We start from the raw sequence: 22,379 nt of genomic DNA on the forward strand, positions 1-22,379 counted from the left end.
GAGGTTTAACAATCTTAATTTCAGACAACAGTATTTAAAATACTGGTGAGTAAACTAATTTAATACATACTATATTATTTTGATACTGAAATCCAAAAAAATTCTTCCAATTTTTTTCCCTTGCAAATTATATTCATATCGTTAACTTTGATCTGAAGATGGAACATGGTAATAATTCTATTTAATTGTGATTCCCAGCAGAATAATTACAGAGCAAAATATTTAAATATGTATATCCAAATGTCAGAGTGAAATCTATTTCTATGGCTTCTCCCAATTTTTTACTGTGGTAAATTTTGATTTTGGCAGAATTTCAAAATGGAATGCCAAACGTAAAATTTGGAAATAAAATGAATGAAAAAAAAAATTCTAACCCTTATCATACAAATATTAGGGTTTCCTGCCTGGGCAGGGGGTTGGACTAGAAGACCTCCAAGGTCCCTTCCAACTCTGTTATTCTGGTAAGAAAATAATAATAATAATAATTATTATTATTATTATTATTATTATTATTATTATTATTATTATTATTATTATTATTATTATTATAAAAGTCTTCTAATTCATAATCAATTCTTACACTGAAATATTATGTAATTTGTATTTATAAGTCAGACTCCAGAACACTGTCTATCTGTCAACACTTCCATGTTGCTAATCTTAAATCTTCATGATAAAACAAAACAAAACTTTATTTTTCCCTAAAGGGCATGCCACCTATTCAGTGTTCCATAGCTATTTCACATGGAATGAAAGAATTATTTAAATAAGGCGGGGCATTAAAATTTCAATCATTTCTTATGGAGCTGGGAACTTTTTTTCTATTTTAAATATTAAGTCAAGTAGCTGAGGTATCCACCTTAATCCTTAGAGATGACCTGTACACCCAAACTAAACATTCACATTTATGACAGCAACATAAATGCTCTTCTAAATTAATGTGCAACATTAAGTGAAATCGTTTCCTGGAAAGATACAGGTATCTATCTATATTTTATTTTGCCATCTTAAACATATCTGGGTCTTTATGACCTTATTAAAAAATGTATTTCCCCCTCTTAAAAAAAAACATTCCTAGAGCAAATGGACTGCATAAATAAGCAATGTGCTATGAGGCTTCAGACTAGCCGATAAACCCTTTCAATTTTCATGCCAGCTTCTTCTTTTGTAATTCAAATCTGGCTGGAAACTGGCAGTTCTGAAAACTGAAACAAGCACTGCCACAAATACCTTGTAATGCTATCGACCTTGTCTGCCCATGCAGTGAGAAAGGGGGATGCATATGTGTCTGCAGTCATCCAGATAACACAACTCATTTTTTGGGGGGTGGGGAGGGAGTGGATAACAGAAACCCAAACCAGACTGTGTACCAAAAGCAGAGTCACTACCAAGCAAAGAGGAGAGGGAAGTCTCTTCAAAATACATACCACATTAAAAAAAAACAACCACCACATATACAGGGCTCAGCCGCTGCTTTCATTACCAATTTTAATTTAGCTCCTCCAGTTTGCCAACCAGATAAACTCTGGTGCTGTTTTTTTTTTTTTTTAATCTATTTGCCACATTTTATGTTCAAGATTATAGTAATATGGGGAAGAAGGAAAAATCACTTTTAGAGGAAATAAAGAAACAGATCCACTTATCAGCATCCATCAGAAAGTTCATTAATCAGCAGGGCTTTGTGCCCCCTAAATTGAAAGGTTAAATAATCCTCTCAGGAATATTTCTAGGCGCCACTTGCAATTGTCAGTGAGGAGCTGCCATTCACAACACTCTGGATCAGTGACAGAGCATTTTGCCAATGTTTGGACCTCAAACAATGATGGACAAATGGCCTGGCTCACAAAGAACCCCTTTTAACTAAGAGGATGGAAAAGATGGACTATGAGCTTTGATGTTGATTGGAAATATGGATGAGAGAAAAGAAAGACAGTTTTATGAAGGAAACAAACATCCTTTATATAGGAACACAAGTTCAACTGTAATTGTAATTATATTTTAGAATCTTCCTAATATATTAGCATTTATGCATACACACTTATAAATTAGCTGCACAAATGTTTCTACAATGCCTTGAAAAGCGACAGATGAACATGATGAAAGTATTTGGCTATAATGCACTGAGCAGTTAGACAAATCCCAAGTATATTTCTCGTTTCTGACACCCTCCACTTAGCCATATTTTTACTATGCAGGAAATGACAAAAATAACCCATAATGTGAAAAGCATTTGCATTTTTTTTAATAAAAGGGAACTGTGTGTTAACATATTTGTTCACAGTTAGGGAAAAAAAACGAATAAATACACCACAAGAAAGTAACAGGTGCAAAAAATTAAAGTTTTTTTTTTTATATTTCTGTGTTTTATTCTTAAAAATAGCCTGCTCATGACATAATTAAAGTCATCCAATGCATGTTACGTTACACTTAGACTGTATTATTCAATATAGGTAACGATCAAAATAATTTCAAAGCAGGTCTAATCCACAAAAGGAAATATGGCTGATATTCCATATGCCAATCTACTCAGCAAATCTATAAAGCCAATTCTATAATTAATAATTCTTTGATAAATACGTCTTCTTTGTAACCCCACATTAAGTGGGCCTATAATTTTAACTACCTCGCTTTTAATCACATTTAGAGATGCAGCAGAATATGGGATGGATTTTCTTTCTTGATTGTATTAGCAGGTTCAAGTAGAAGAATAGAATGCTCCATTACTGTTTCATAATAAACAAAATAAATGTCATATTTAAAAATTTGCCACCATAGTCTCACCCAACACAAAGCCAGGCTTTTGGTCCTGGAAGACTTCAATATCCTTTGAATACTAAAATAAATAGAAATATTCCACTTGCTTTGTTAGGAGTTAATTGGAATTTCATAAATATAAAGCGCGCACAAGATTCTTTCAAAAAGAAAGAGGCATTTGTTCAAGATAAGTAGCGAATGTATTCTAACTCACATGGATAGGAAAATAGTGACCCATGGTGACACACTTTGTAATGGCCAGTTCAATCTCTAGTAAGATTTAGAGTAGACCCTATCTATCTACATTGTCTATTTCTCTCTCTCTCTCTCTCTCGATCCATCAAGCTGTGACTATCTATGACTATTGTACTATTATTTTACTATTGTCCTATTTACAGTCCTTCATTTTCTTCTTTTTATTATTGTAAGCCACTTAAGAGTAACCCCATACTGTGATAGGTGGCAAATAAATTTAACAAATAAACGAATAATGAAAACCACTTAATAATCTAATAGTCTTCCTGAATCTAGGCAAATGCTTATCTGGTCCAACACGTTGTTTCTCACAGAGGTCAACTAACATGAAGCCTAAAAGCATGACATGAAGCTATATTGAATAAAATGGATCTATATAACTTTGTATCTATACACACAATTTTTAAAATTAAAAATAACTAAATTTCAAAAAATCTGAGTAAATTATTTCTAAAACAAATCAATGTTTCCATCAGAATGAAAGCAGGCATTTCTGTAAGAACGATAATATCGAAAACATATTTTTGAAAGCTACGAAATGGAAATATTTTCTGACTTTCCAAAAGTAATTGTTAAGAGTTAATCATCTAATTCAGGAAGAAATAACATAGATCAGAAATTATATAAATAGTAGAATATATGAAGGCAATCTACTGAACACTGATTCAGCCCAGAAAAAAAATAGAGGACATATAGTTACAAGACTATAAATTTTTAATGACTGTTTGGGAAGCAATCAGTAAATCTCAAGTAAGTTTAGAAGTAGAATTGGCATATAGCAATGACAACACTCTTTCATTTCATTAAGAAGAACACCAGGTAAATACACCTGAAAAAGACCAGGTAAATAGCAGCAAACTATTTTTACAACCATTCCATCTCCAATTAACAAAAGAATCAATACATCAGATAGAATCAGGATGGATAAAAATTGATGATTTAATTTTTTAATGTATTTTTTATTTAAATGGTATGTTTTTATTTAAATTGTATTTTTTATTTTTATCAAATTTATTTTAATAAAAAGCTTTTGGAGTAAAAATCTATTTAAATAGTTTTCTATTTAAGATACATTAATAATTTAGTTTATTCAGCATGAAAGGGAGCTTAGTTATATAGCATGAGACTGTATATTCTGCAATATTTACATTTTTGGTAAACTCACTCAATGAATCCAACCTCTGCAAATATGCACAGTAACATGCACTGCATTGATGCATTTACACAATTTCACAGTACCCATAAGATAAATCATAAAACAAAGTTCAGGAATATTCCTTTATCCCATTGTTTTGCAAATCTATGTACACTACAAACTATATGATTGTTTGAAGAGAAATGCATCTGTACCACCAGGCTCTAAGTGTGAGGAGGAAGAGCAAGCAGTAAAAATGAAAGCGAAACCTTTTAAGCACCTTATAAATCTAATATTAAAGAGCACCTGTCATTTCAGATCCATCCTGGCATCCACTCACCTGCTGCCTGCCACATCCCTCACCTTGTTGTGTCACTGCCACATCACCAGCTGTCCCATTAAAGTGAATGGGACTGTCGGTGAGTCAACAGCAGGTCAGAGGAGGAGCCGCTGTGGGACAGAGATGACAGTTGCTCTTTAAAAATTATGATTTAAATTGAGTTGATTTAAATTAAGCTATTTTACTAGTGATTTTAATCATGATTTAAATTGACTTGATTTAAATCAAATCCATCCTGCATAGAATTGAGGATATTTTCTATCTTTTTCATCTCTAATCCTTCCAAAAGGCCCTTAGGCTATGAAGTTAGGTGAGTTGTGCCATCAGGTAAGTTTTACTGTAAGTGGGAATTGCAACTCAGGCAATTATTAATTGCATTAAATAATTGTTTTAACCCAAAATCATTGCCACTGCCCAGACAACCATACATAAATTGTATGTATGAATAAACAAACAAACAAATAAACAGATGTAGTTTGATATGCACAGTATCTGCCAGTGGCCTTCACACCAGTTAAGACATGGAACTCTCATATAAAATGCTGGAGACAGTCTGGTGTGATTGGGCACAATGGGCAATCTCTGGGTCAACTTGTAGATCCAGAAAGTAGGCCTTTACTGAAACATGTGTGCCCTCTAGAATGTTACCCGCCTCCCAACCCCCACTCCCGCAAGTCCAGATGCCTCCCATGGCATTCAGGAAACTATTAAAGACTTGGCTATTTCTTTATTGTGTTTTGTATTTCATATTTTTAATTGTAAGCTGACCAGAGAGGTTGGGAGTCAGGTGACCCATAACTGTATAGCCAGACAACTAGCCAATCAATGCTATTTTCCCACCAGAACTGCAAAAACAAAAACAAAAACACATTTCACTACTACTGATCCTGTAGCAATCAAATATCCTTTCAGTTTCACAATTTAGAAGATGGTTTTATGGTGGCAGTACTGTAATAAAAATCACTAAAGGAGTCTCAGGCACACAATATTTAAAGTGAAGAGGGAAAACAGTATTCTTATTGATTTCATTTCTTGCAAATGAGGCCAGAATTCCCCTTAAAGGACCTCCTTTACAGCAAGAGTTCCTTCCAAAGAGGGAACTTTGTGTCTTGCCCCCAAGTTAGCTGAGCTTCATTGCTGCAAAAAACATTTCCTTTCTTTTGTTTTTTTGCATTTCAAGTTACACGCAGCTGAGCTAAAAATAAGTCAGCTTACTTCCAAACCCAGTAGCCATTTTAGGACCACAAAACTACAGAGATGCTTTTGAGCTAGTGAAGAATCACTGTCTTTTTTTTTTGACAAAAAATCTCTATGAACATTAACATGATTTTTGCCCAAACCACATTTGGAATTTGGGGGGAAGGGAGATGAAGAATCCAACTTTGCAGAAATTACATATTGTCAATAAACACTGATGATGTAAAATAAGAGATGCTGAACACTTTCATAGCCAAGGGCTGTGTTTTGTTTTGTTTTGTTTTATTTTGTTCTGTTTTATAAGAAGGACTGCTGCAACATTATGACTGCTGGATGGGACAAAACCAAAATGCTCTGCCTTTTGATGGAAAAGGCCCCAGGGCTTTCAAGATTAATAATGTACTATCTTAAGCTGTTTATTACATAGTACATATTATAGTGGGTGCTGATTACAACTATGAGTATTAATGAATCCAAGTTAGCATAACTTTCAAATGCTGTTTCAGAAGTCAATAGCTCTCTGTTTAACTAGAATTTCAGTTTCTGGAGATTTTAACAAACAGCTGCCAGAAAGATGTCCGATGTGACTGTTAATAGCAAAATCAAAGGAGCAAGCATTCTGCCCATGGCCAGAGGACTATTAAATATCTGCACTATTTATATGAAAGATGAAAATTATTAAATGCACGGAGAATAATTGTGTTAAAGGCAAAGTCTTCTTCAGGTTGAGCTCAACTTCTGCTGATGTATTTGTGGAATACAGATTTTGCAAAAGCAACATGAAAGACATATTTCTTTGCCTTTTTTTAAAGACTTGCTTTAATTTCCTAGCCTAGCCAACAATGTTACTATTTCCTAGTGATCTTCCAAAGAATTAGTAATTCAATCTGACCGTGTTTTTCTGACTTTGTCAGCCATAACATTAATTGTATTTAGTAACTGTAATAAATTAAATGCTTCTTTTAAAATGTGAACCTTTTCCCCCTGGCCCAATCCACTTCTCTCTGCCTTAATCTCACTTGGGGGTGTGGGAGGGGAGAAATGTGGGCCGCAGCAAACTGTATGTGGCACTCTGTCCAGAAATGTCACTTGTACCTTCTCTAAGAGACTGTTTGGTATAATAGTTTAGTTAAGACACTGAGTTAGAAACCAAGAAGACGTGAGTTCTAGTCCTGCACAAAATCAGCTGGATGACTTGGGGTCAGTCAATCTCTTTCAGCCTAGGAAGGAGGCAAGGGCAAACCACTTCTGAAAAATCTTGTCAAGGAAACTTGATGAACCTGTTCAGGTACTCACTAAGATTCAACACTTAAAGACACCAAAAAGAAAACACTTTTCTAAAGAAAGCATTTTTGCACTGTTGAACAAATTAGTTTCTATTTTTTCTTTTCTCTTTTTGCAACTTGCTTTGTAAATCTCAGAACATGTTTCATCTTTTCAATTAATACATAGTGCATGCTACTAGCTCTTCAATGAATTCCTTACTGATATAAGTCACTTCCTGAGGCAATATGATCTGAAAAGCAGAACATTTAATTAACTAAGGTGAAATTTACCATGATTGAAGGTTGGCTGGACTGCATTAAACGCTCAACTAGAATTTTGGCTGAACATTTAAAAATCATTACATTAATACACACCAACAACTCTTCCTGTTAGCATGTATAGCTTAAAAAAATTAGAGAACTCTCTCCATGGTTGTTTATCATGTTCTAATAAGCAAGAAGTATGATTGGAAAAAGACTTTCAAGCCAACTTAACTCATATAATTGGGAGTCATTGTGAAAGACTTCTCTATGTATTTTTTCCACAAATAAACTAAGAATTAATTTATTTGAATTGAGGATGAAAAAACATTTTAATTGCTGTACAAGTTATATATATATTAAAAAGAACTGTTATACACTCTCTCATGAAAAATGAATCCAAACATTTCCTGAAAAAAAAACCAACCAGAGCAATGTGCAAAGAAAACAAAACATTGATAACTAATGAACACAACAAATTACAGTCATTGGAAGAGCTAATGCCAATTCCAGTGGTATCAGTTCTTCCAGTGAATGAAGTGAGGCTTGCAATATATTAGACCAAATTAAAAAGCATAAAATAGCATGTTAAGTATTTGGCCAAGAAACACACTTTTCAGGTTAAGGCTAAGAGACTAGAATAAAACCAAAACAGAACCTGGCTATAGAGGCAGTTGCTACAGACAACTAACACAGAAAAAGTCCTAATGGGAAGGACCAGTCAGCCATTTTTAAACTTGCTTTTATTTAAAATATGAAATTGATGAATCAATCCTCAATTAGAATTGGATCCATCAAGACAGTTATTCACCAGCAAGATTTTAACATTGGAAACAGTTCATTTATTGTTGTTCAAAGGTCTAAAGTAGGTAAAGGAAGAGGCCAAAGGGGTCCATTAAAAGAGGACTCTAAAATTCTGCTATGTTCCATTTTGCTATGGAACAATCCATTTAGAGATCTATTCATCCAAATAAACTATCAAATATTACTTTATATCATAACAGGATTTACATGGACATTTGCTCGCAGTCAGTCTACAATATGCTGGTTAATGTAACTTCCTTCACTGGCATAAGAAAGGCATACATTAAGAGAACAGATGATACTGAGACTTAAAAGGGTGTTATAAGAAGAGGACTTAACTTCCATTAGAAGATTAGAGTGACATGAGATTCCCCTTGGTGCAAGGGTGAAAAGCTCCCGGTTCAGACCGGATCGCGCGATCCGGTAGCGATGGGGGCAGGTAGTTCGGAGAACCAGTAGCAAAAAATCCCTGCCCCCCCCCACTGCCCACGCCTCGTTGTTCCTCTTCTCTGTCCCTGAAGCACTCGGTGGTGATATAGCTGCAAACGGCCTTAAATGACTGCCACGGCACTTCAAAGGGCTGCCCTACAGCTGATCGCGCTGTAGGCAGCTAGTAGACCAGTGCCTCTATTTTTAAAGAAGGTAGACTGGTGCCTGCCAAAAAAAAGGCACTTGGTAGACCGGTGCCTCTCAGTAAAAGGCACTTGGTAGACCGGTGCCTCTCAATAAAAGGCAATTGGTAGACTGGGGCCTCTATTTTTAAAGAAGGTAGACCGGTGCCTGCCAAAAAAAGGGCACTTGGTAGACCAGTGCCTCTCAATAAAAGGCAATTGGTAGACCGGGGCCCCTATTTTTAAAGAAGGTAGACCGGTGCCTCCCAAGTTTTGTATACTTTATTATTTTTATTATTTATTATTATTGACCATGCCCATTCAGTCACCTGACCACCAAGCCACACCCACCAATTAAGCCACGCCCATAGAACTGGTAGGGAAAATTTTTAGATTTCACTCCAGCCTTGGTGGCTACACCTTCCTTGGGAATTCAATTTAATTCTTGAACAGATATCATACTTTATTTCTGCAATAGGCATGTTGTGATACTGGTAGCGTGCATCTCTTGGCACTGGCCATTATCATTTTTTTTCCATGAGATGAAAATTTAATGGGCAACCTCATCCAGAAGCAAATAATGAAACCCCATTTTAAAACAGGTTTAATGGAGCAGAAACTAGATTTTTATTATATTTAAATTTGCAATTTTTGGTATCACTGAGAAATATTACACCTGAAAGCATTTTTGGTAACTGTGAAAACTTAAATATTAATAAAGAAATGGAGATTAGTGAGAGGTAAAGAAACAAAATCAGAATGGATAAAATACTATTTTCCTTTTCTTTGTCTAATTTCCTACTTGAGCTACTAGTTTATTTTGTGTGTGAATTTTTAATTTAAAATGAAATGTTGCATTTCAGATCAACGATCTGTTTCATTCTGTTTGATAAGTCATATTCATAAACTACAGCTGGGCAAATATGTGCAATATGTTTTACAAGTTGCATCTTAAACTGCAGAAGTTACTACCGAATTTAATAAAATTTCAATAAAATAACCTGCAGTTATGATACAGATGAGTTCAGGAAGAAAAAAAAGATCAAGTTATAATTGTGTAAATAAAAGATAACGAAAACACCCTATTGTCCAAAATCAATTATTTTTTTGCACTTCTATTTATATTTTCAGCTTGCATGAAAAATAGGCATGTGTCTACATGATTTCTAAATATTACATTTGTAAGTACTAATATAAAACAGGACATAGGAAAAGTAAAAGTTGTAGAATGGGAAGCATGGGCTAAAAGAAAAAAGGTTAGATATTCAGCAATTGAAAAATGTATGCATAGAATAACGGCATATATTATTTTACAATATATCATCATAAAACTGAATTTCAGAATTGGCTAGTAGAAGTGTTCAACTAGCAGGCCTAGATATATTTTGAAAACTAGTGGCCATTTTTCTTCTTGGTGCCATTACACCCATCCACATGGTATGGATGTTTCAAGGTATGGAAGGCATGCTCACTTCTTTTACCACTTCTTTTCACTGCATGAGACTGGAAGCAAACTAAGTTTGGAAAGTTTGCAAGCCTGTATTACATTCATTCTACTACAAATTAGCAGCTTCAATGTAATTAATACCTTTTGCTTTTTTTTTGGGATAAATTCTTTTCATTAGAATGTGAACTCCACACTGAGGTAATGTCCATATAGATTCACTGAAGCTATGAAAGCTAGTTTGGCAGTTTGTCTGTCAATACTCTCAAGACATAGCTGATCTATTTGTATAATTTGATTTTTCATTAAGTCTGTGATGTCCATGACTTTACACTTTCTGTAGACTTCATTTCAGTTTATGAATTGGGCTGAGAGATGGTGACTGGCCCAAAGTGATCCATGCATAAGGCCATAACAGAATTAATTTTCCTGGTTTCTAGTCAGGCCTTAACCACTACACTAGGTGTATCCAACCTTTTCGCTAGTCTGGGCTACATTGATGAAGAGGAATTGTCTTCCTTTATTTTTTATATTTTTATTATAAATAAATTACTTTGTGGGGCCACAGATTGGAAATGCCTGTAATACATCAAACCCGTTTCTGTATCAATATTTTATCCTCATTAAATTCATCCTGCTTTTTCACCAGCTCTGGCCCACTTTTAACAACTGGGACCATTTTTTAAAACGTTGCTATTTCTTTTTAAAAGTTATTGTTTTTGAATTATTTTTACACTATACTTTCTAATCTTTCGGAGAAGACAGGAATATCCACAATATAGACTTTTTCATTTAGAGGTGGGTACTTACACACAGTGTAGAAAAGATAACAGCAAATCACATATTGCATTCTTGATATGGCAGAAAGGATGACTATTCTTGATTAAGTGATTTGGAATACTTAGTCTATCCCAGTTATATTTCAGTTCCTCTCAAACAATTATATGAATGTACATATAATTTCATTGGCTATCTAATGTAGACCCATATAGATCTAAATTTTTATACAGAAATTTTTTTCCAAATCATTCATTTTAGATTTGGGTAAATACTGTATACCCACACAATTTTTGGATGTTAATACATAACATCTATAGTTTCAAAGTTGGCAAAGAAAGAGAGGAGTCAACTTTCTCAACAAAAGGGAATAATATATTCAAAAAAGCAAACAGGCTTCTAAATAGAAACAGGTACTTCTGAACTTAACAAAACACCAAAGGCAAAGAATAGAAATGTGACATCTGATGTTCATAAGATCATTGGGAAATAAGAGGGTAAATACTTGTAAATACCTCTAGGACCTGATTTATCTTTTTCCAAACTTCCACTTGCATTTATACAAAGGAAAGCCACGGGACAGTTTTTTTTCATAAAACAGCTTTGGCTCTACTTACATGTATAACAAGAAACCTTGAACTCTGGAGTTGGTCAAAGTTTAATTTACCTATAAATTATTTTATTGTAAAATGCTTTGAGCTTTTCTTTTTTTAATGAACTGTGTAAATGTCATAAACACATACATACATAACTTAAAGGGAAACATTTTAACTTACTGTAAAATAAAACAATTTTGATCTGCAACGTAAAAAATTTGCTTACAGAAAGAGTACTTACAATATTGGCTTTCTGTTGCAACCCTGAAGAGGAGCTATGGAGAATTAAGGAACTCTTTAAGAACATGTAAAATAATATAAGACCTCAGAAAAATGAGCAGTTAGCAAATTACTCTCCCCTTTCAAATTAGAGAGGACATCAGAAGGACTCCCGTTTAGAAGGCCACACATACATTGCATTTTGGGGGTTTGGTCATGTGCGCTTGCATTTGCACTCGTGCACCAGGGGTGAAATGCTCCCGGTTCGGACCAGATTGGTGTGTGGTTCGGAGAACCGGTAGCAAAAATCTCTGCCACCCCCCTGCCCATGCCAACCCAATGCCCAGTCACCCGTTTCCCCGCTTGCCACTTCTTTTAAAAAATGCTTTTAAAAGGTTAAAAAAGAGGGACTTCCGCTGGCAACGCAGGCTTCGCGGATGTTCCTTTGGGATCGTCTGCCCTGGGTTTCGTCAAACCGTCCCTGACAGCGTAAATGGGCTGTCAAACGGTTTGGAATTCTCTCCCAGTTGAAGGGGAGGAAGAGGTCAGGTTTGGGTAGAGCTCCCGGGATCCCTGGAATTTAACCAGGGATCAAGGGTGAGAGCTCCCTTTAGCCTGACGAAACTCCGTGCCCAGGGTGCTTCTGTTTATACAGAACAAGAAGCGCGACCATCTCTGTGTCAAGATTTATTCCTAATAGAGAATTCAACACAGACAGAACAGAGCAGGAGGACTAGCAAGAATTTGCAAGTAATAAATCTTAACTTCAGTTCTTAAATAGCTTTCCTTTGAATTAACTTTCAACTTGAGTGGATCTAAAATGGCGTTTGCAATATACAAAGGAAAGCGAAACTATAAAGAAGAAGAGCATAACAAGCTATTTTTTTAAAATGGAATGAACAAGAACTGTTAATGATTTTTTTCTCCTTTTACCTTTTTCTTTATCATAATGTTTAAGAAGAAAAGTTTATTGATTTTTTTTAGATTTTACAGTTTATGAATGGCTCTTAAGCAAACAGAACTAACTATTAAAATCTTGCAAACTTCTTCATTTCAAATATGGAATTTTTTCTTTTATTTTTTTTTTTAATAGAGAATTTGCAAGTAATAAATCTTAACTTCAGTTCTTAAATAGCTTTCCTTTGAACTAACTTTCAACTTGAGTGGATCTAAAATGGCGTTTGCAATATACAAAGGAAAGCGAAATTATAAAGAAGAAGAGCATAACAAGCTATTTTTTAAAATGGAATGAACAAGAATTGTTAATGATTTTTTTCTCCTTTTACCTTTTTCTTTATTACAATGTTTAAGAAGAAAAGTTTATTGGAATTTTTTTTTCTCTCTTTTTGGTAGATTTTACAGTTTAGGAATGATTCTTAAGCAAACAGAGCTAATTATTAAAATCTTGCAAACTTCTTCATTTCAAATATGATTTTTTTTATTATTATTATTACTTTTTTTTTTTTAATAGGAACTTTTGAGGCTTATCTTTTCTTAATAAGTTTTTAAACAAGAGATTATACACCAATATATTAAAGATTGGAAAGTCTTTATTGCTAGATGTTAAGTTGATTGATGAGCAGATGGTGGAAAAGGTGTAAGAAAATGTGTAAGGAAATGTGTAAGATAGAAGACAAGGGGAAGGAGAATGCTTAAGATGTGATTTTGATGGTATTTTCTTTTTTTAACATATATATATAGGGTTTAATTTTTACAACTGACTTATTTTGGGTATATCATTATTTGATATATGTGAGGTATAAAGGAATGGGAAGATGGGACATTGTTTAACCCTTGGAGGATAGAAAAATTTATGGATGTAATGTTGGTATCTGGTTAAATAGAATTTAATTGTTATAATTGATATATTTTGGATATAAGTTATAATCTTAATAATGTTATTTGATAGATGTAAGGTAAATTGAAGAAATATTAATATATGCAATATGTAAGTGATATTTTTGGAGATTGAAAATGTGTAAGGAAATGTGTAAGATAGAAGACAAGGGGAAGGAGAATGCTTAAGATGTGATTTTGATGGTATCTTTTTTTTTTTTAATATATATATAGGTTTAATTTTTATAACTGACATATTTTAGGTATATCACTATTTGATATATGTGAGGTATAAAGGAATGGGAAGATGGAATATTGTTTAACCCTTGGAGGATAGAAAAATTTATGGATGTAATGTTGGTATCTGGTTAAATAGAATTTGTTATAATTGATATATTTTGGTTATAAGTTATAATTTTAATAATGTTATCTGACAGATGTATGAAATATTAATATTAGCAATGTTATTTGATTTATGTAAGTGATATTAAAGATATGAGAAGATAGAATATTGTTTACTTTTGGAGATTGGATAAAAATTTAAGAATTTAAGCTGGAAATATGAATTATATTTGGGATACTGTTTAAGGAAGAAAGGTATATTATAGAAGAATTTCTGATGAATACTGGAAGATGGAATATCGTTTTGGTCTTGATCGATGAAGATTGGAGATATATTTGGTCTTAATTGATGAAGATATTTTATTGATGAACTGAAATACTAACTTAATTGGAAGATTCTGAAGATTTTAGGAGTGGAATGGACTGATATATAATGGACTGGAAGAAGAATGTACTTTTCTGTTTTGGAAGGGAGTTAAGGTCTTAGAGAGAGGAGTGACTATGGATTTGACTTATGTTGTATTTTAATTTATGATTGTTAATTTTATACCCTGTACTTTGTTCTGGGAAGTCTCGGGGGTGGGAGGGGAGGGGGAAGGGGAGAGGGGAGATGAAGGATCAATGTAAAGGAATGATTGAAGATATGTAATTAAGAAATAGAAATAATTTGAAATGAAAGCGGGCTGCTCAGCTGCCATTTCAGAAGGGAATGAAGAGGAGAGGAGGAGTGAAGGAAGAAAGTAGGTAGGAAGAGAGAGGTAGAAAAGGGGAAAGGAGAGGAAGAAGAAAGGGAAAGAGAGAGGTTAGAAAGGGTGGAAGAGAAGAGTAGGGAAAGAGGAGAGGACGTAGAAAAGTGAAGGAGAGGAAGGATGAAGAAAGTAGAAGAAAATAGAGAAGGGAGGAGGAAAGGTTTGTTAAGGAAGGAAGTGGTAGCTGGGCAGGTCCGAATAAGTAACAAATGAAAATTTAATTTAATGACTAATGTTGAATAAGAGACTGTATATTGAATAGGTTGTTGGAAAATGAAAATAAAACTTTAAAAAAAAAAAAAGGTTAAAAAAGAGGCTCTGACAATCACAGCTGAGCTGTGTGATCGTCAGCAACTTTTTTCTTTACTTTTAAAAGCATTTTTTAACAACCTATTCGGCCAAATGGGTTGTAAAAAATGCTTTTAAAAGGTAAAAAAAAGGCTCTGACGATCCCAGCTGAACTGCCTGATCGTCAGAGCCTTTTTTTTTACTTTTAAAAGTAAAAGGCTAATTGGAGCCTAAAGAATCTGTTAAAAAAAAAAATAACCTTATCTCCTGAAAATTCTATTTTTTCAAAAAGTCAGAAAAAATGAAGCTATATTTTCCCTCTGTCCCAAAAAACTTAGAAAAGATTGGGGTTTATTTGAACAAATGGGCATTTTTAATTCAGTATGCTGAATTAATCATTATTTTTTAAAGTTTTGCATCACATCATTCTATTACTTTAATAGTTTCACATAGATTTGCAAACATTAACAAGGATCTAAAAATTGACAATCAAGGTAGTTTGACAAAATTGGAACAGATGTAATAATTGAGAGGGAGTCATTAATCTGAACTATGATAAAAATAGTGAAAAGACTACTCTAATACTGACCATGTTTTGAAAATCTTGATTTTTAAAGCAGATACTTTGGCATCATTTTAGACACAATAACTCTTATCCGGTTCAGGAGATCCATGTGGCTTAACTAATTCTGATGTATGTATCACCTGTTGGCTCAGGGAACATAAGTGCAAATTTGACAGTCATCCAAATACAGATTAAAAAAATATAACTGTCTCAATGCTATCAGTCTTCACTATGCATCTTTGTTCACATTCTGCCACAGTGAGATGCAGATAAATTAGCCGTTAAAACATGATTGGCACAAGAAGACAGGAAATATTTCTAAGTCCATTATAAACAAGACAAATTAAAAATAGAAAATCATGGTTGTTATTGTTGTTGTTGCTGCTGCTATTATTATTAGGAGCTTTTGTGGTCAGCAACTACATAAAGGGACACTTGTGGTACTGTATAACAATCCTTAGAAACAAGTGACCAACAAGCGAAAATAAATAATATGAAAATTTCCCCAATGTATCCAATTAATACACTAATGAAGAGGTCATACTGATAAAAAGGGAACTGTGATAATTTCCCTCCCCTTTTGTCCCACAATCTTTTGTAATCTTAAAATCTGGAGGTAACCATGTAAGACGAGAACTCCCGATGAATTTAGCACTATCGATGAAGACACAGAATATTTTCTCTTCTAATAGTAACTTTCTGTAAATATTTAAATACATGAAACACTTTAACATTTAATATTAATAACCAGTTTGGTGTATTGGTTAAGGCAACAGTCTAGAAGCCAGGAGACAGTAAGTTCTAGTGCTGCTTCAGGCATGAAAGCCAGCCAGGTGACTTTGGGCTAGTCACACTCTCTCAACCCAATCCATCTCACAGAGCTGTCGTTACAGGGGAAATTGTTTTTGTTGTTATTTTTGCAAACATTTTACTCAATCCAACAGATAAATGACAGTTCAATTTTCAATGATATTAAGTATTATTTATTTATCAAGTGCCTTAAATAGAAGAGTAGCATCTTGGCATATTGGAAACATTTATTGCGTCTATGCATGTTAAGCAATAAGTTCTGTTGAATTCAAATGAAACTTACTCCCCAAATAATGCATACATAATTACAGCTGCAATATCTAAAACAGCACTAAAAGTAAATACTGCTGCCATATCACCTCATTATGGTATTGCCATTACCGCAGGTAGGGGAGAGGTGTTGATGTTACACAGCAGATAATGTACTGTTAGTTATTTGGGAAGATATACCATTTTTATACATACACACTTCTAATCTAGCAAAAAAAGGATTAAGGATTGAATTAAGGAATTAATTCAATATTATTATGTATTTATATACAATGTAACTAAAGAAATACTGATACTTAATACAAAATATTTAATTAGTTTCAATGACATTTTTAAAATGCAAAGTAATGTTTCCTAGAAAAAAAATGACCATATGTTATCTACCAAATCTTTTTTATTATAATTTATTTACACACTTTGGTTAAATAATAAGTCAGGATTTAGTTGCTGTTGTTGTTTTATACTTTCAGTATAAAGTATATCTTAACTGGCAATCTAATTATTACTGAAGTTTTTCTTTAAAAAATCAATGGAGTTAGTAATCATTTCAAATGAGTTCCATGTTCATCCAACCCCGCCCCCCAACAACTCTGGCCATAAGAATGTTGTGGTAAACAATAAACATACCTAATATTGGAATTTTGTAGGGTAGCATTTTAAAGTTAAATTCTAAATATTAAGTTCTCAGTACAACATTGGAATACTGCAAAACTAGGCACATGTACTTGTAATGTCATTCTATCTTTTTCTTTGGAGATTATTTCTGGGTAAAGAAAAGGATTGGCTTGAAGACTGAAACAGAACTGTAAAAGTCCAAAATCTATATTTAGATTAAACAAGCACAGTTTTTCCTTAAACTACTGTAAATGAACAAGACAAGACTACTCTTTTATAAACATTATCATGTTATAACAATCAATATACTGTATATATGCAAATATCCATTAGTCTGATTACAAGGAACCCCTTTTCAACTAATCTGGCAAATCCTAAATGAATTTTTTTCTACACCTTCTTTGTAAATTTACTATAACTTCTTTAAACGGAGGGCTATTAAATATAGCTGTGCTTTGGGACATTCATTTTTAAATATTGAATTTAATCCATACTTAATCCAGAATTTAATTCAAATTTACCTGCTCACTTATTGCTTTATTTTTTTATACAAAAGTCTTAACAGAATTTCAATAAGAAAGCAAAAAAATTACAAAGCATGCTTTGTAATTTCATGTATTTCAAATATATCTATTCAAATAGAAATTCCATGTTCTCTTTTAATATTAATATATGAACAGAAACATGAATTTAAAGCTTCTTATATGACAGTGTTCAGTAGCCAAATTGGGATGATGTGTTGGTGGTCATCATGGGGAAAGAGATTGTGATACAAATGAGAGGACTGAAGTAGCAGATGGTGGAGAGGAAGTTACTGCATGTACAAAACACGGTAACAGAAGAAACCATAATCCTCTGGAAAAAAAATTCTCCCATTGCCAAATAGCTTTAAATGTAAAGAAAAGCACCACAAATAAAACAGAAAGAAGTTCATATACTGATAAAATTTCGTTTTTGTTTGAAATTCATTTTATTCTAATGGACTTTAAACCAAATCAATTCTTATTGCATATGTAATATTTTATGTCTAATCCATAAATTATACTCTTTGCCTTTTAAATGGATGATAATCTCTTTCCTTAAAAAGGATTGGTATAATTTATAAACATAATTGTATAAGATTTTACAAGATTTACCTGGCTTTATATGACACCTACTATTTTGAAAACATCACAATATTAAAAGTTGTCTAACCTGACAATTATAATTGTATTATAATTAAAAGAGAGTTGAATATTATATTAATATCTCTCCCATATATCTACTTGAAAATCTTATGGTCAAAAGGTAAGTATATTAATAAAAAAAAAAGTATTCAGGAAGCACAAAGGAAGCTAGAGTAACTGGTATATAATCACAACTGATTTTCCAGGATGCTCTTCATTATTACCAGCTACTGCTTGAACCACTAGAACATTCCATTAGGAGGATATATATTAGGAGGATATATATTGTTATTAGGAGGATATATATTGTTATTCCAAAGCATCTTATGTACATACATGGTTCTATCTTTTGTTGGCAGTCTCCTATGGTTCCTGGATAGCAGCCTTCTCCAGTGGAAGGGAGAATCTGTGGCATACACACCCTTCTGAATCTCAACTAATATATACTCAAGGCCAAACTCTCTGCATTAATAAGACTATAGGGACTAATCTTACATCAACATAAAATCCATCTAAAATAAGAACTGTCACACATTTTTCTTAATGTTAGTATGATATATATGAAGTCAAGAAGACCAGGGAAGTAAAGTGCTTCTAAGCCAGATGAAATGGATAGAGGTCTTACCTACCTAATGGAAAATGCAGTGTGAATAGATTTGCAACTCACATGTAAAAAAAATGTGTTAATGTAGGCTGAAGGGTGCATACTTCATGAGCCATAGAAAATATTGAAAATAGCACATAGCTATTTATGAAATGATCTGAACTCATGTTTAATATGCATAATGTAAAAAGGGATGTGATTTATGATGTCTTTTCCTTAAATACTATATATTCATTTACAGTTGCATACTAGACAGCAAATATATAATTCACCCAGTGACAATCACAGAGACTCCTGCCCTAAATTAAAAATGGTTTTGATTTTTGGATCATCTTTATGATAGTATGCACCCTTGATAGTTTGGTAATTAGAAATATTTTTTATAGAAAATGCAGTTGTAATTTTAAAATGTATCTGACTGCACTTCGTATTTAAAATCTGTTGTAAGTCTTTTTCTTCAATGTGGATTTGTTGATTTTAACATTCAATGGCTTCTTTATACAACAATGCTAAAAACAAAATGTCATTTGCAAATTTGCAAGGAACCAATTTAGTATCATTTCTTAATCTTCCATGCTTTCCAAATCTCTTATTTCATTTTTCATTCTGGCAACACTCTGAAAATGTTTCACTAAGACTTGGTATGCCAAAAATGTCACAAAAAAGGTAAAGACAATCCTTAACGATCAGCTACTTATTTAGCCATTGTTATCGGTAATGATTTTGACTGTGGTAACCACAGTGAGTCAATAGATGGCACCCCTTCTCTTAGTAAGAGAGAAAAATGAATAAAATTTACAAAGTCTCAGAAATAACAAATATGTTCTATTGATCTGAAGCATTCATAGCAATTAATTAGAGACATTTTGCTTATGCATGAAAAAATAACCACACATTTTATATAACCCTTTTGATAAACATGCATAATAAGTAGGATTAAAAGATTATCTACATGGTATATATTTGTATGTTACACTAAATTTGTTCTCCTTATGCAGATTTCCTATATGCTTCGTATTCTGGTTTATTGCAAAATATTGCAATCTGATTCAACTGTACTTAAAGAGACAAATGTGGAATATATTGTTTTAACATGAGCATATAAATTCAAATATGAATTAGTATTTATTTCATAAATTTGAGGACTAATGTAAATATGTCCATGATACATCGATATAAACAGCTTCACATTTTGTATTTTAATTTTCATTTTATGATGTTCTTTGAAAACAATTTAGATAGATAATACATTATTTTTTACGTAGTTGCAATTCCTTGCATGTGTCCAGTCACACTTGGCTAATAAAGAATATTCTATTCTATTCTATCAATATTGGAACCAACAAAAAATATAAAGCTCTTTATCAGAATCACACAAGCAGATTGTATTCTTCCATCTCAGAATCCCAAAGATAGTATAAGTATTAAATGAAAGCTTACTAATTCATCAAAAATTAGTTGAGGCAATTTTTAAAAAACAAAACAAAAACTTTTTTTAGAAGTGATACTTTTTGCAGCCTTAACATTGAAGTAGTCAAATAATAATATATGTAGTTTCTCCATATTAAATTCCTATTTGAACAGAGAAGCTACATCATAATTTGTTAAAAACCTCAGCCATACTATATAATAATGCATATTCAGGCTATCTCTGATTCTGCAAAGAAATGAACAATCAAGGAAATTTCAGAAATGTATTATTGTAGAAAGTATATAAGGTTAAAAAGAAACAAAATATAGGAAAAAAATAGGGGAACTCAAAATCGCTGTTGTGGCCATATGTATCATCCATCTATCAACTATATTTTCTTCTAAGAAAAAAGCAGTCCATGAAGAAATAAGTTCTGTCCTTGAGCCAGTTCATCTTTTTATTATGGTCTGCCAACAGCCATTCCAATTTCCCATGAGAAATTTAGATATAGTTAAGTAAATTATGAAGCCAAACAGAACATGAAGTTTACCACAAATATATTTAATACTATTAATAGTCAGTTAAAGTGAAAGTTTTGTAGTACATTTTGACTGTGCTTTATAAACTTCCTCGTAAACAGATATTAAAATTTTGTTTTATTTCTAATTTTGGTATCTCATAAAAGCAACTAATCACAGGCACAGTAAAACTATAACAGTTCCTGTAGTGTCCATGATTCACTTATTGATATTGTTGGTGTTTAAAGGAGACATTTCATTCTTGTTATGTACTTCTGAAGAAGCTATAAGCAGCAAACTGATATGGTACTAACCACAGGTAATTTCTATTACAAAAACTGTTTAGAAGAACATGGCAGAAAAAAATAGCATAGGATATTCTTGCATTCTTCAATTCTAACTCTCATCAGATATTTTATTAACTTTCCTCAAAAGATCCTTGTCTCTATTTTATGGTCAGCAGTTCACAGAAGAGTAAATAGGCCCGGTGTAGGACAAAATAAAAAGGTGTTTCTACTTACTGTTAGGTGATACTGCCTCCATATTTCTGGGCAAGCCTGGAAAATAAAAATATTGATCAGCTGGGAGCATGAAACAAGGTGCTTTACAGCCTGTTGATTTTGGCATAACACAGTAACCACTGGTGTCGGTCACAGGAAAATAAGAAGCTTAACTGAGAGGGTCTGCATTTCAGCTTCAAAAACCTGGCTAGACAGTTTAATTGAATTTTACACTGGTTTAACACACTCCCTGCCATTGTCAGAAAGCCAGCAATAGTTTCTCCCCCTTTCTTTTTGCTAAAGTTTAGAACTTTTGAAGACAAGTTTATAATAGTCCCAAAATGTAAATAAAGGCCAGAGATGTTCAACTTTTAAGGCTGGTGTGATACATCACTTAGAGATTAATTTATATCATATTTTCATTTAATCGTTATTCTATTTTTGAATACAATTTTAATTTTAATCAAAATATTGCATGTAGTTATGCTTTTCTGCTTGCGGTTTTACAATTTCTGCATTATTCCACTTTGTTCTACCTCACAGAACTGCATAGCAAAATAAGGCACATTTGAATGCACAGAATAAGACTCTCTGGAGTACAACTATAAGAAAATACACAAAATACTACTTAACACTATTTCCTTCTCACTATAATTTTCACACTAGAAACAGAATATGGAATTTTCAAATAAAATCAGCCTTTCTATTTCAAACTTTATAAAATAGCTGTTTTGATATTGCTCTGAAAATTCTTTCATTTTCCATTATTTGTAATGGGACTAATTTGACCACTTTCTGTATCATTGCAACTAGGTTTATAATAATACATATTATAAAAACCATTCTAAAGTAATCATACAATTTTATTCTAACAATTGTAGTTTAATGTAAACTAAGAGATTTTAAGCAATTTATGTTTTGTTTTGTTTTTAAAAAAAGATATATTGGAGTACTTTCTCATCCAAATGCAAATCTTTGGTGTTTTTTTAGACTTTACATCATTAGAAGAGGAACTGCAAGCTATACTCAATATCCATCTGAACATAA

The 22,379-nt window shown here is 32.7% G+C and overlaps 1 protein-coding gene across 1 annotated transcript in view; it reads right to left on the reverse strand.

Annotated features, from left to right (window-relative positions):
- The window catches only part of ZCCHC7 (zinc finger CCHC-type containing 7), a 147,869-nt gene that overhangs the window by 26,831 nt on the left and 98,659 nt on the right, over window positions 1-22,379 (reverse strand). Inside the window, exon 6 of the mRNA XM_058169440.1 lies at window positions 21,354-21,389. Within this exon, the coding sequence (XP_058025423.1) occupies window positions 21,354-21,389 (36 nt within the window). The remainder of the gene's footprint in view (window positions 1-21,353; window positions 21,390-22,379) is intronic.

Source organism: Ahaetulla prasina, chromosome 2, assembly GCF_028640845.1.
Source record: "Ahaetulla prasina isolate Xishuangbanna chromosome 2, ASM2864084v1, whole genome shotgun sequence".
Taxonomy (NCBI): Eukaryota; Metazoa; Chordata; class Lepidosauria; order Squamata; family Colubridae; genus Ahaetulla; species Ahaetulla prasina.